The 12,121-nt window shown below is 53.3% G+C and overlaps 2 protein-coding genes and 2 pseudogenes across 2 annotated transcripts; 2 read left to right on the plus strand and 2 right to left on the minus strand.

The window, feature by feature from the left end:
- Positions 1–1,293: 1,293 nt before the first annotated feature.
- Positions 1,294–1,958, minus strand: LOC131081075 (feather beta keratin-like; annotated as a pseudogene).
- A 1,765-nt stretch (positions 1,959–3,723) lies between these two features.
- LOC131081029 (feather keratin B-4-like) lies at positions 3,724–4,391 on the plus strand (annotated as a pseudogene).
- Positions 4,392–7,296: 2,905 nt separating this feature from the next.
- On the minus strand, positions 7,297–7,961 carry LOC131081065 (feather beta keratin-like). The gene is made up of 2 exons (XM_058019926.1): positions 7,838–7,961; positions 7,297–7,655 (listed from the first exon to the last, which is right to left on the minus strand). Exons 1-2 carry the CDS (start codon positions 7,959–7,961, stop codon positions 7,297–7,299), a joined length of 483 nt encoding a protein of 160 aa, XP_057875909.1.
- An 834-nt stretch (positions 7,962–8,795) lies between these two features.
- LOC131086160 (feather beta keratin-like) lies at positions 8,796–10,380 on the plus strand. The gene is made up of 3 exons (XM_058029034.1): positions 8,796–8,865; positions 9,730–9,837; positions 10,022–10,380. Exons 1-3 carry the CDS (start codon positions 8,796–8,798, stop codon positions 10,378–10,380), a joined length of 537 nt encoding a protein of 178 aa, XP_057885017.1.
- Positions 10,381–12,121: the final 1,741 nt, after the last annotated feature.

The following is a 12,121-nucleotide window of genomic DNA, read 5'->3' on the forward strand; positions in this document are numbered from 1 at the left end:
GCAAAGCATTCCCAACCTCGTGACTCACCAGGCTGTGCCCGGCAAGAGCAGCTGGCCTCAAAAATGCCCCAATGTCATCGGCAATGGCTGGCCCAAACTTCCAGCCATGGATCATCCTTGAGGCCATGCCCTGGGTATCCCTCACCTGAGCCTTGTCTTCCTTGTTCCCAGTAACCCAGAGATTTACAGAGCTCTCCAAAATCATCAGAGCAGAGCAGGGGCAGAATCTGCTGCACCTGGACTGGAGCAATCCCAACCATGCTGGATAAAGGCTGGGTGATGAGGGGATTGAACCCAAGGAGGAGCACTTGGGGTGATGGTGGATGAAGTATTGGACATGCCTGGCCATGTGAATGCACCAAACAGAAACCCCTCTGTGTCCTGGGCTCCTCCCCAGAGCGTGGGCAGCAGGTGAGGGGGGGATTCTGCTCCTCTGCTCCACTCTGGTGAGACTGGAGATGGGAGTTCAGATCTGGGACCTGGAAATGAGGAAGACATGGACCTGCTCAGCCAGAGCTGGAGATTGTCCTGGGAGACAATGACAGGCTGGAGAAACCGGTGTCTAGAAAAATTGCACACAGCACACACAAGGGGCATGTGCCAGGGGCAGGGATAGCCCTGCAGTGCTGTGTCCAGGTTTGTGTTTCAATAGCTGAAGGGTTCATGTGATAGTACACTGGAAATGCAAATTGTGTCAGTGAGTACTGGAACTGTAGAAATAATTCCAAGAGTGATCTTAGTGCACTTTTTCACTGACCCCAGGGGCCTCTACAAGCCTGGCTTAGGGCTGAGTGAGACTGGAAGAAGCTTGGGAGAAGAAAGAAGGAGTCATCTGAGGTAGTGATGCAAGAAATCTTTATTGAGGTAGCAGAGTGAAAACTCAGGAGCAGCCAGTGGAAGGGAACTGGTCTGAGGTGCAAGCAGGCCGAGCATCAGCCAAGGCCCCTTCCTTTGCCAAGGCTTGGCCAGAGCACCGAGGCCCTCCTGCCCTGCCATGGCAGCAGTCAGGCAGAGGTGCCCGATGGTCTCTGGCTTGGGAGAAGGGGTTTGTCCAGAGGGGAATGGACAGAGCAGAAGGGTCCTTAGAGAGCAGGGAGCAGGAGAAGAGCAGGAGGCAGATGGGCCATGTTTGTGGGCAGAGCAAGCTTGCCCCTTGGCTGCTGCCTTTCTTGGTGCCCTGAGAGCAGGAGATGGAAGTGCTGAGCGCGTGTGAGAATCTTGTCCCAGGGATGTGTCCTCAATGCCTGAGATGAGTTCCATGGAGTGGACGGAGTGGGGTGGGGCTGAGGGCCCTTAGCAGATGTTGCCATAGCCCCTCCTGCCATAGCAGCCCAGGCCTCCCAGCCCGTAGCCAAATCCACGGCCATAGCCAAGGCCAAAGCCACCAAAGCCACCAAATCCGCCAGAGATGGGCTGTCCCTGGGCATTGAGCTCAGTGCCCACGGCAGCCGAGGAGGTGGATCCGACGGCGGTGTTCTGGGGGAAGGAGGTCATGATGGGTCCTGGCAGGGTGACCAGCACAGGAGAAGGCTGGATAACAACTCGGGAATCCTGGCATTGCAGGGCACAGGGCTCGTTGCAGCTGTTGGCCAGCGGGGTGGGTCCGCAGGGACTGCAGAGGCTGTTGCAGGCCATGGGTGTGGTGTGGAGGGTGCCTGGAAGAGAAAGGGGGTTAGGAAGGGCAGGAATGTGGGGTGCAAGGGGCAGTGATAGAGCATGGAGGCTGTAGTGGGGCTGTGGGGAGGCGTGAGGGCTGCTGGGGGTGGTGCTGAGTGTGCTGGAAGAGAGGAGTCAAGTGTGCAGGAGCAGGAGGGTCAGGGGATTGAGGCTCACCTGGTTCTTGGAAGAAGCAGGAGCAGATGGAATCTGGAGAAGTGTGTGAGGGAGAGAGGCTCTGGGCCGGCTTTTATGCTGGTCCTGGATGGGCGGGACAGCCTTGTCCCATGGCCTTGGGGCATTTTTGAGGCAGCAGCTCTTGCCTGGCCCAACCTTGTGAGTCATGAGGTGGGGAGTGTTTTCCTTCATGCAGTTCTGCAATTCCATGTCCAGCTTTTGAGGCCATGTCTAATCTGACCTTGGAGGCAGCTTTCTGTCAGGAGTTGGTATTTGGGAGATTAGATTGTTCAGTGTTTGTCAAGGAAGGCTGAATAAACAACCAAAACCCTGGAGATTTGCAATGTCATCACTGAGGCCATTTTGTGGTGTAACTCGTGTGCTGTGGTTTGTGGGTGCCTTGTGAAGACTGGGACTCTGTTCTGTGCATCGGGGTTTCCATCAGTCATTGTGTTGCAGCCAGGAATGCTGAGGGAGCTGCTGAGGAACTCCTGGGGAGGTCACTCTGCAAAATCTTGGAAGATCCCAATGCCTGGGAGTGTTTCCTGATGGATGACAGTGAGCTCCTGGCCTTGTGTCTTCAGTAGGGACAAGGGAGAGGAACTGGGAAACGTGAAGGTATTCTGGCTGTATTTGTCACAGTGTTATGGTCCATTTGGATTTCGTAAATTTAAGCAACAAACTAATCTGTCATTTCAATTTTTTTTGACCTCTGTCAGAAATTTAAGAAATGAACAACAAACGGGGCCCATCCCTTTGTTCTCAGCCATCTCTGTGACGTCAATTCATTTATTCCGCATTCAAGCCGTAAGGTTTCACAATTTATATCCTCTGAGTCTTGGTATTATGTTCCTCTTAGCAAATAACCATTAATTACTAACAGATGGTCAACAACCTCCTCTTTCCTTCTCTGCCATCATTTGGGCATTTCTTTGAGGAATTCTCACATTTTCACATCCTTCTCTTGAGGCCGTGTCCATACCACCTTGGCGGCAGCCTTTCAGTGAGCCTTTTGGGAATGAAATTGGAGTGTTGTGGGTGCAGAATGAAGACATGAGCAATGCTTTGGAGAACTGCGGCCACCCTGCAGCTCTGGCTTGCCGTGGTCTGTGGGTGTGCTGTGGGAAGTTCCCCCAGCCTCTCTCAGCCCTGACAATCTGCTCCAGTCTTTGCTGCTGTTCCAAGCACCCGGTGCTGCCCCTTCCACCCCATTCCCTCTCTCCACGCAATGTCCCCAGCTGTCAAAGCCTGACTGGAGACTTCACCTTTACCATCAGTCATGCTCTGAGGGTGTCTTGCTGTCCCTCTTGTCTGGAAGTTTTACAGGGATGGAAGGATTTGATATTCAGGGGTTTTGAGATCTTTACTTGGGCTGAGTGTGGAGGAGCAAGATCACTTCACTGGACATTGTCTGATTGTCAGAAAGAGAATTTGGAAATTGTCCAGGGTTTTTGGAGGCGAGTATTGTACGATCCTCAACAATCCAGGACAAGTCCATGGGTCAGGTGTGGGGGCCTGAGAAGGATCTGAATGGCAGGCCACAGAAGGTTGAGGCTTGGCATGTCCTTAAAACAGGCAGAAGCTGAGAGATCCGGGAGTTCTTTCAGGCAGGAGGCCAGAATGCAAATGGGACATGTTGCCAACATGCCATGGAATGACCACGGATGACACCCGAGTTCTCCTCAGCTTTGGCTGAACCTTCTACATGCCCTAACATGTGGCACCAACAGCCACACACTGGTCTCTAATTGTGGCAGTTCAGAGGAGCCGCCAAGGTCAGATGGACAGAGCCCCAAGGGAAGGACGTGAAACTGCAGAACTCCAGGAAGGAGAACACTCCCCACCTCAGGACTCACCAGGCTGGACCAGGCAAGAGCTGCTGCCTCAAAAATGCCCCAAGGCCATGGGACAAGGCGGTCCCGCCCATCAAAGACCAGCATAAAAGCCAGCCCAGAGCCTCTCTCCCTCACACACTTCTCCAGACTCCATCTGCTCCTGCTTCTTTCAAGAACCAGGTGAGTCTCAATCCCCTGACCCTCCTGCCTCTCCCCCCTTGGGTCCTCTCTTCTAGCACCCTCAGCCCCAGCCTTGGCAGCCCTCACGCCTCCCCACAGCCCCACAACAGCCTCTACTCCATCAATGCCCCTTGTAACTCTCATCCCTGCCCTCCCTCACCTTCCTCTCTTCCAGGCACCCTCCACACCACACCCATGGCCTGCAACAGCCTCTGCAGTCCCTGCGGACCCACCCCGCTGGCCAACAGCTGCAACGAGCCCTGTGCCCTGCAATGCCAGGATTCCCGAGTTGTTATCCAGCCTTCTCCCGTGCTGGTCACCCTGCCAGGACCCATCATGACCTCCTTCCCCCAGAACACCGCCGTCGGATCCACCTCCTCGGCTGCCGTGGGCACTGAGCTCAGTGTGCAGGGACAGCCCATCTCTGGTGGATTTGGTGGCTTTGGTGGCTTTGGCTACGGCCTTGGCTATGGCCGTGGATTTGGCTACGGGCTGGGAGGCCTGGGCTGCTATGGCAGGAGGGGCTATGGCAACATCTGCTAAGGGCCCTCAGCACCACCCCGACTCCGTCCACTCCCTGGTACTCATCTCAGGCACTGAGGACAGATTTCGGGGACAAGATTCTCCAACGGACTCAGCACTTCCAGCTCCTGCTCTCAGGGCACCAAGAAAGGCAGCAGCCAAGGGCACAGCCTGGGCTGTCCCCAAACTTGGCCCATCTGCCTCCTGCTCTTCTCCTCTTCCTGCTCTGCATGGTCCCTTCTGCTCTGTCCATTCCCCTCTGGACAAACCCCTTCTCCCAAGCCAGAGACCATCGGGCTCCTCTGCCTGGCTGCTGCCATTGCAGGCCAGGAAGGCCTCGGTGCTCTGGCCAAGCCTTGCCAAAGGAAGGGGCCCGGCTGATGCTCGGCCTGCTTGCACCTCAGACCAGTTCCCTTCCACTGGCTGCTCCTGAGTTTTCACTCTGCTACCTCAATAAAGATTTCTTGCATCAATACCTCAGATGACTCCTTCTTTCTTCTCCCAAGCTTCTTCCAGTCTCACTCAGCCCTAAGCCAGGCTTGCAGAGGCCCCTGGGGTCAGTGAAAAAGTGCACTAAGATCACTCTTGGAATTATTTCTACTGTTCCAGTACTCTCTGACACAATTTGCATTTCCAGTGTACTATCACATGAACCCTTCAGCTAGTTTGAAACTCAAACCTGGACACACCAATGCAGGGCTATCCCTGCCCCTGGCACATGCCCCTCGTGGGTGCTGTGTGCAATTTTTCTGGACACCAGTTGCTCCAGCCTGTCATTGTCTCCCAGGACAATCTGCAGCTCTGCCTGAGCAGGTCCATGTCTTCCTCGTTTCCAGGTGCCAGATCTGAACTCCCATCTCCAGTCTCACCAGAGTGGAGCAGAGGAGCAGAATCCCCCCCTCACCTGCTGCCCACGCTCTGGGGATGAGCCCAGGACACAGAGGGGTTTCTGTTTGGTGCATTCACATGGCCAGGCATGTCCAATACTTCATCCACCATCACCCCAAGTGCTCCTCCTTAGGTTCAATCTCCTCATCACCCAGCGTTTATCCAGCATGGTTGGGATTGCTCCAGCCCAGGTGCAGCAGATTCTGCCCCTGCTCTGCTCTGATGATTTTGGAGAGCTCTGTAAATCTCTGGGTTACTGGGAACAAGGAAGACAAGGCTCAGGTGAGGGATACCCAGGGCATGGCCACAAGGATGATCCATGGCTGGAAGTTTGGGCCAGCCATTGCCGATGACATTGGGGCATTTTTGAGGCCCGCTGCTCTTGCCTGGCACAGCCTGGTGAGTCATGAGGTTGGGAATGCTTTGCTTCCCACAGCTCTGTAATTCCATGTCCTGCTCTCAAGGCCGTGCCCATCTGGCCTTGTCAGCAGCTTTGTTGATTTGGTATTCACTCCAAAATTGGTGGATGAGGGAAGAGGTGCCAGTATCCTGCACCTGGACTTGTGCAAGTCCTTTGTTCCTGTGCCAGAAAACATCCTTGTCTCTGTGCTGGAGAGATGTGGATGTTGGTTGGACCATTTGGTGGAGAAGGAAAGGGCGGGATGGTCTCACTCAGAGAGTTGTGGACAATGGCTCCATGTCCCTGTGAGAACAGGGAATAGTGGTGACCCACACAGACTCATGTTGGGATTTTTATAATATTGAATCATTGTCAGAAATCAGGATACTGGAATTTAGTGGGATGATCAGAAAAGCAGGGAGCACTCCAAGCTGAGTAGTGGGTTTGGTTGTCTGAAGGGAATGGATGGCATTCAGAGGGACTGGAACAGGTTGGGAATGTAGGATATTGTCAGTTTCATGAAGCAAAACACGGCCAAGGGCAAGTCCTGTATGTGGTTTGGAGTAATTCCAAACAAGGCTGTAGACTGGACAATGAGTGGATTGAGAGCAGCCCAGAGGAGAAAGCCTTGGGGTGTTGGTGGATGAAGAAGTGCACCTGCCCCACCATGTGAATGGGCTGACCAGAAACTCCCTGGAGTCCTGGGCTCATTTCCACGTCATGGGCAGAAGGTGAGGGGGGGAATTCTGCCCCTCTGCCCTGGTTGGGGTAGACTGGACTTGTGTGTTCAACTCTGGGACCTGAAAATAAGGAAAACATGAAGCGGCTTGAGCGTATGTGTAAATGGGGCTGGAAGGTGATGAGGGTCTGGAGCAACTGATGTCCAGCCAAAATGAACTCAGCACCCATGAGGGGCCTGTGCCAGAATAAAGGATGGAGCTCCATTGGTGTATGCAGGCTGTGATTAAGCAAGTGAAATCCTTCTCAGTGATGGACAAAAAGTATGTCAGTGTGTCCCAGTGGGTTGTGGAAGTGCAGAACCAATTCCAAGAGAGTTGCTGGTGCAATTTTCATCCTCCACAAATGGCTTGTGGAGACATGGATTTGCGCCAAGTGTTGTTGGCACTCCTTTGCCAGAAAGAATTTCGAGGAGACGTCTCAGTTTGCAAGGCAAGAGAATTTTATTGAGGCAAAAGAAGAGAGAGAGGTCATGGGCAGCCAGTAGAAGGGAGCTGGTCTGAGGGACAAATAGGGCGACCATCAGCCAAGGTCCTTGGATTACAGTAGGTTTGGCCAGACCATCAAGGCCTTCCTGCTCCTCAGAAGAAGCAGCTGCATGGTGAAGGTTCCCAGTGGTCCCCAGCCTCGGAAGAGGGATTTGCAGAAGAAGAGACAGGATAGAGCTGGAAGAGAGTGGGAGATGACGAGGATGCAGATGAACCATATTTGCAGGCAGCCAAGGCTGGCCCCTTGGCTACTGCCTTGCTTGGTGCCCTGAGAGCAGGAGATGCCTTGAGGCATCACTGGAATTGAAATTGCTGAGCCGATTTTAGAGCCGTGGCACAGAAAGGTGTCCTCAATGCCTGAAATGAGTTCCAGGAAGTGGGTAGTTGGTGTCAGGGGTGGTGCTGAGGGCCCTTAGCAGATGCTGCCATAGCCCCTTCTGCCATAGCAGCCCAGGCCTCCCAGCCCATAGCCAAATCCACGGCCATAGCCAAGGCCACCAAAGCCACCAAATCCGCCAGAGATGGGCTGTCCCTGCACACTGAGCTCAGTGCCCACGGCAGCGGAGGAGGTGGATCCAACGGCGGTGCTCTGGGGGAAGGAGGTCATGATGGGTCCTGGCAGGGTGACCAGCACAGGGGAAGGGTTGATGATGACGCGGGAATCCTGGCATTGCAGGGCACAGGGCTCGTTGCAGCTGTTGGCCAGCGGGGTGGGTCCGCAGGGACTGCAGAGGCTGTTGCAGGCCATGGGTGTGGTGTGGAGGGTGCCTGGAAGAGAGAGGAGGGTGAGGCAGGGTAGAGGAGTGTGGGGATGCCCGAGGAGTGATGGAGTGTGGAGGCTGTTGTGGGGCTGTTGTGGGGAGGTGTGAGGGCTGCTGGGGCAGAGTGTGCTGCACTCCTGTGAGAGGGGCCAGGGGAGAAGAAGGAGGAGGGTCAGGGGCTTGAGGCTTACCTGGTTCTTGGAAGAAGCAGGAGCAGATGGAGTCTGGAGAAGTGTGTGAGGGAGAGAGGCTCTGGGCCGGCTTTTATGCTGGTCCTGGATGGGCGGGACAGCCTTGTCCCATGGCCTTGGGGCATTTTTGAGGCAGCAGCTCTTGCCTGGCCCAGCCTGGTGAGTCCTGAGGTGGGGAGTGTTCTCCTTCCTGGAGTTCTGCAGTTTCACGTCCTTCCCTTGAGGCTCTGTCCATCTGACCTTGGCGGCTCCTCTGAACTGCCACAATTAGAGACCAGTGTGTGGCTGTTGGTGGAGCATGTCAGGGCACGTAGAAGGTTCAGCCAAAGCTGAGGAGAACTCAGGTGTCATCTGTGGTCATTCCATGGCATATTGGGAACATGTCCCATTTGTATTCTTGCCTCCTGCCTGAAAGAACTCCCAGCTCTCTCAGCTTCTGTCCGTTTTAAAGGAAATCCCAGACCTCAACCTTCTGTGGCCTGCCATTCAGATCCTTCTCAGGCCCCCACACTGGACGCCTGGACTTGCCTGGGTTGTTGAGGTTTGTGCAGTACTCTCTTCCAAAAAACCCAGTACAATTTCCAAACCCTCTTTCTGTCAATCAGACATTGTTCAGAGACTGATCTTGCTCCTCCACAATCAGTCAGGTAAAGATCTCAAAACCCCTGAATATCAAATCCTTCCATCCCTGTAAAACTCCCAGAGAAGAGGGACAGCAAGACACCCTCAGAGCATGACTGATGGTAAAGGTGAAGTCTCCAGTCAGGCTTTGACAGCTGGGGACATTGCGTGGAGAGAGGGAATGGGGTGGAAGGGGCAGCACCGGGTACTTGGAACAGCAGCAAAGCTCAGAGCAGCTTGTCAGGGCTGAGAGGGGCTGGGGGAACTTCCCACAACACACCCACAGACCATGGCAAGCCAGAGCTGCAGGGTGGCCTCAGCTCTCCAAAACTTTGGTCATGACTTCATTCTGCACCCACAACACCCAAATTTCATCTCTGAAAGGCTCGCTCAAAGGCTGCTGCCAAGGTGAGATGGACACAGCCTTAAGAGAAGGACATGGAATGTGAGATTTCCACAAAGAAATGCCCAAATAATGGCAGAGAAGGAAAGAGGAGGTTGTTGACCATCTGTTAGTTATTAATGGTTATTTGCTAAGAGGAACATAATACCAAGACTCAGAGGATATAAATTGTGAAACCTTACGGCTTGAATGCAGAATAAATGAATTGACGTCACAGAGATGGCTGAGAACAAAGGGATGGGCCCCGTTTGTTGTTCATTTCTTAAATTTCTGACAGAGGTCAAGAAATACATTTTAACTGACATATTAGGTTGTTGTTTGAAATTAGGAAATCCAACTGGACCATAACACTGTGACAAATCCAGCCTGAACAACCTCACGTTTCCCAGATCCTCTCCCTTGACCCCACCCAAGACACAAGGCCAGGAGCTCTCTATCATCCATCAGGAAACACTCCCAGGATCCGGAATCCTCCACGATTTTGCAGAGTGACGTCCCCAGGAGTTCCTCAGCAGCTCCCTCAGCATTGCTGGGTGCAACACAATGACTGATGGAAACCCCGATGCACAGAACAGAGTCCCAGTCTTCACAAGGCACCCACAAACCACAGCACACGAGTTACACCACAAAATGGCCTCAGTGATGACATTGCAAATCTCCAGGGCTGTGGTTGTTTATTCAGCCTTCCTTGACAAACACTGAACAATCAAATCCTCCCAAATACCAACTCCTGACAAAAGGTTGCCTCCAAGGTCAGATGGACATGGCCTCTAGAGCAGGACATGGAATTGCAGAACTGCATGAGCTCCCCACCTCATGACGCACAAGGTTGGGCCAGGCAAGAGCTGCTGCCTCAAAATTGCCCCAAGGCCATGGGACAAGGCTGTCCCGCCCATCCAGGACCAGCATAAAAGCCGGCCCAGAGCCTCTCTCCCTCACACACTTCTCCAGACTCCATCTGCTCCTGCTTCTTCCAAGAACCAGGTGAGCCTCAATCCCCTGACCCTCCTTCTCCTGCACCCCTGGCCCCTCCCTTCCAGCACGCTCAGCCCCAGCTTCTGCAGCCTTCACGCCTCCCCACAGCCCCACAACAGCTTCCACACTCCATCACTGCCCCCTGCAACCCTCACCCCCACCCTGCATTACCTCCTGCTTTTTCAGACACCCTCCACACCACACCCATGGCCTGCTACAACCGCTGCAGTCCCTGCGGACCCACCCCGCTGGCCAACAGCTGCAACGAGCCCTGTGCCCTGCAATGCCAGGATTCCCGAGTTGTTATCCAGCCTTCTCCCGTGCTGGTCACCCTGCCAGGACCCATCATGACCTCCTTCCCCCAGAACACCGCCGTCGGATCCACCTCCTCGGCTGCCGTGGGCACTGAGCTCAGTGTGCAGGGACAGCCCATCTCTGGGGGATTTGGTGGCTTTGGTTATGGCCTTGGCTATGGCCGTGGATTTGGCTACGGGCTGGGAGGCCTGGGCTGCTATGGCAGGAGGGGCTATGGCAACATCTGCTAAGGGCCCTCAGCACCACCCCTGACACCACCAGCTCTGGGTCTGGCCACAGCTCCTGCAAGCAAAGCACCTCGGCTGATGGTTGCCCTGCTTGCAGCTCACTCTGGATCCCTTCCATTTCATTTTCTTGTCTCTTTGTTCTTTTGCCTCAATAAAGTTTTTCTGCAGCAAAACCTGAGATGTCTCCTCTTCCTTTTTGAATCCCAGTGCTCTCACACCCTCACCCAGCACACTGCCAGGGTTCAGCAGGACTTTGGTGACAGGAAAAGGGGCACAAGATTTTTCTCTAGGAAATATGTCAGCGATATTTAACAGAGCCATCGCCTCCAGTAACAAACAAGACCTGCACAAGAAGCAGGGAAAGGGAGGAACCTTCAAAATATTTTACAATCTAAACACTTTCTATACCAAAGGCTTTGACACATTAATGCTCTTCTGCTCAAACTTTCTTTCTGCCAGCACACAAACTCTCTTCCCAGCAGGACCCCCAAGCCCTCTGAACAAACACTCATAAAATTTTCCACTTGGGCAGGAGCTCTGGAGTGCAAGCGCTTCATTCCCTGCAGCTCACGCAGGCCCAGAGTTTCCCAGCACCATGGACAGTTCATGTTTTGATTTCCCAGCAGTCTCCACCTCCTCTTCCCCTCCGTGACCAACCTCGCACTGAAAAATCCGTGCTTTTCCCACAGAATTCCATGTTTGTGACAGTGTTCACAGGGGTCTTAGGATGATGGAAGAGATGAGGATCTGACTCCATGTTTCAGAAGGCTTGATTTATTATTTTATTATATATATCATATTAAAACTATACTAAAAGAATAGAAGAAAGGATTTCATCAGAAGGCTAGCTAAGAATAGAAAAAGAAAGAATAACAACAAAGGTTTGTGTCTTGGACTTTCTGTCTGAGCCAGCTGACTGTGACTGGCCATTAATTAGAAACATCCAACATGGACCAATCACAGATCCACCTGTTGCATTCCACAGCAGCAGATAACCATTGTTTACATTTTGTTCCTGAGGCCTCCCAGCTTCTCATGAGGAAAAATCCTCAGAAAAGGATTTTTCATAAAAGATGTCTGTGACACATGTTTTCTCTTTTCCCGTTTCCCTCTTGTCCTCCACGTGTGCCCTGCAGAGAACAGCAGAGCTCCCTCAGCTTCGTCCTCTGCCCTCAGAGATTTGCACACACGGATGGCTGGGAGTCGCAGCTCTCAGCCTCTCCTCTAGGAAAAATCCTCCTTTAGAGCATTTCTGGCTCTGAAATGGTTTTGATTCACTAAATTGACTTCATTTCCACACTGGGGTGGCCAGGACTGCCCACAACCCTTCACATGTGACCCCATCAGTGATAAACAGACAGCAAAAGTCACCTCTCCCTGCTTGGTCAGCATTCCAGATCCTGGACACTTGAGGTCCCTGCTCCCAAAATGCTACAGGGACATCTCCTGGTCCATTTCTCCTCCACCACAACGACAAAGGCTTTTCTGGAGAAGAAAACAATTGTTCCAACTGAGACACGGACATTTTATCCCATTTGGGATGACTCCCCTCACCAAGAATCAGGGCTTGGCTCCTGTCCTTGCTGAGCTCCAGCAGATGCCCAGGACCACTCAGGTTTTCAGTGTTGGCCAAAAAGGATCCAATTTTTGGATCCTGGGGATTTGCTGCCATCTGGACTTTGGGACACTGACCACAAGCCTCTGGGCCCAGCCCTTCAGAGCCTTCTCAGGCCACTGACACAAC

Source organism: Melospiza georgiana, chromosome 1 (genome assembly GCF_028018845.1).
Source record: "Melospiza georgiana isolate bMelGeo1 chromosome 1, bMelGeo1.pri, whole genome shotgun sequence".
NCBI classification, from domain to species: domain Eukaryota; kingdom Metazoa; phylum Chordata; class Aves; order Passeriformes; family Passerellidae; genus Melospiza; species Melospiza georgiana.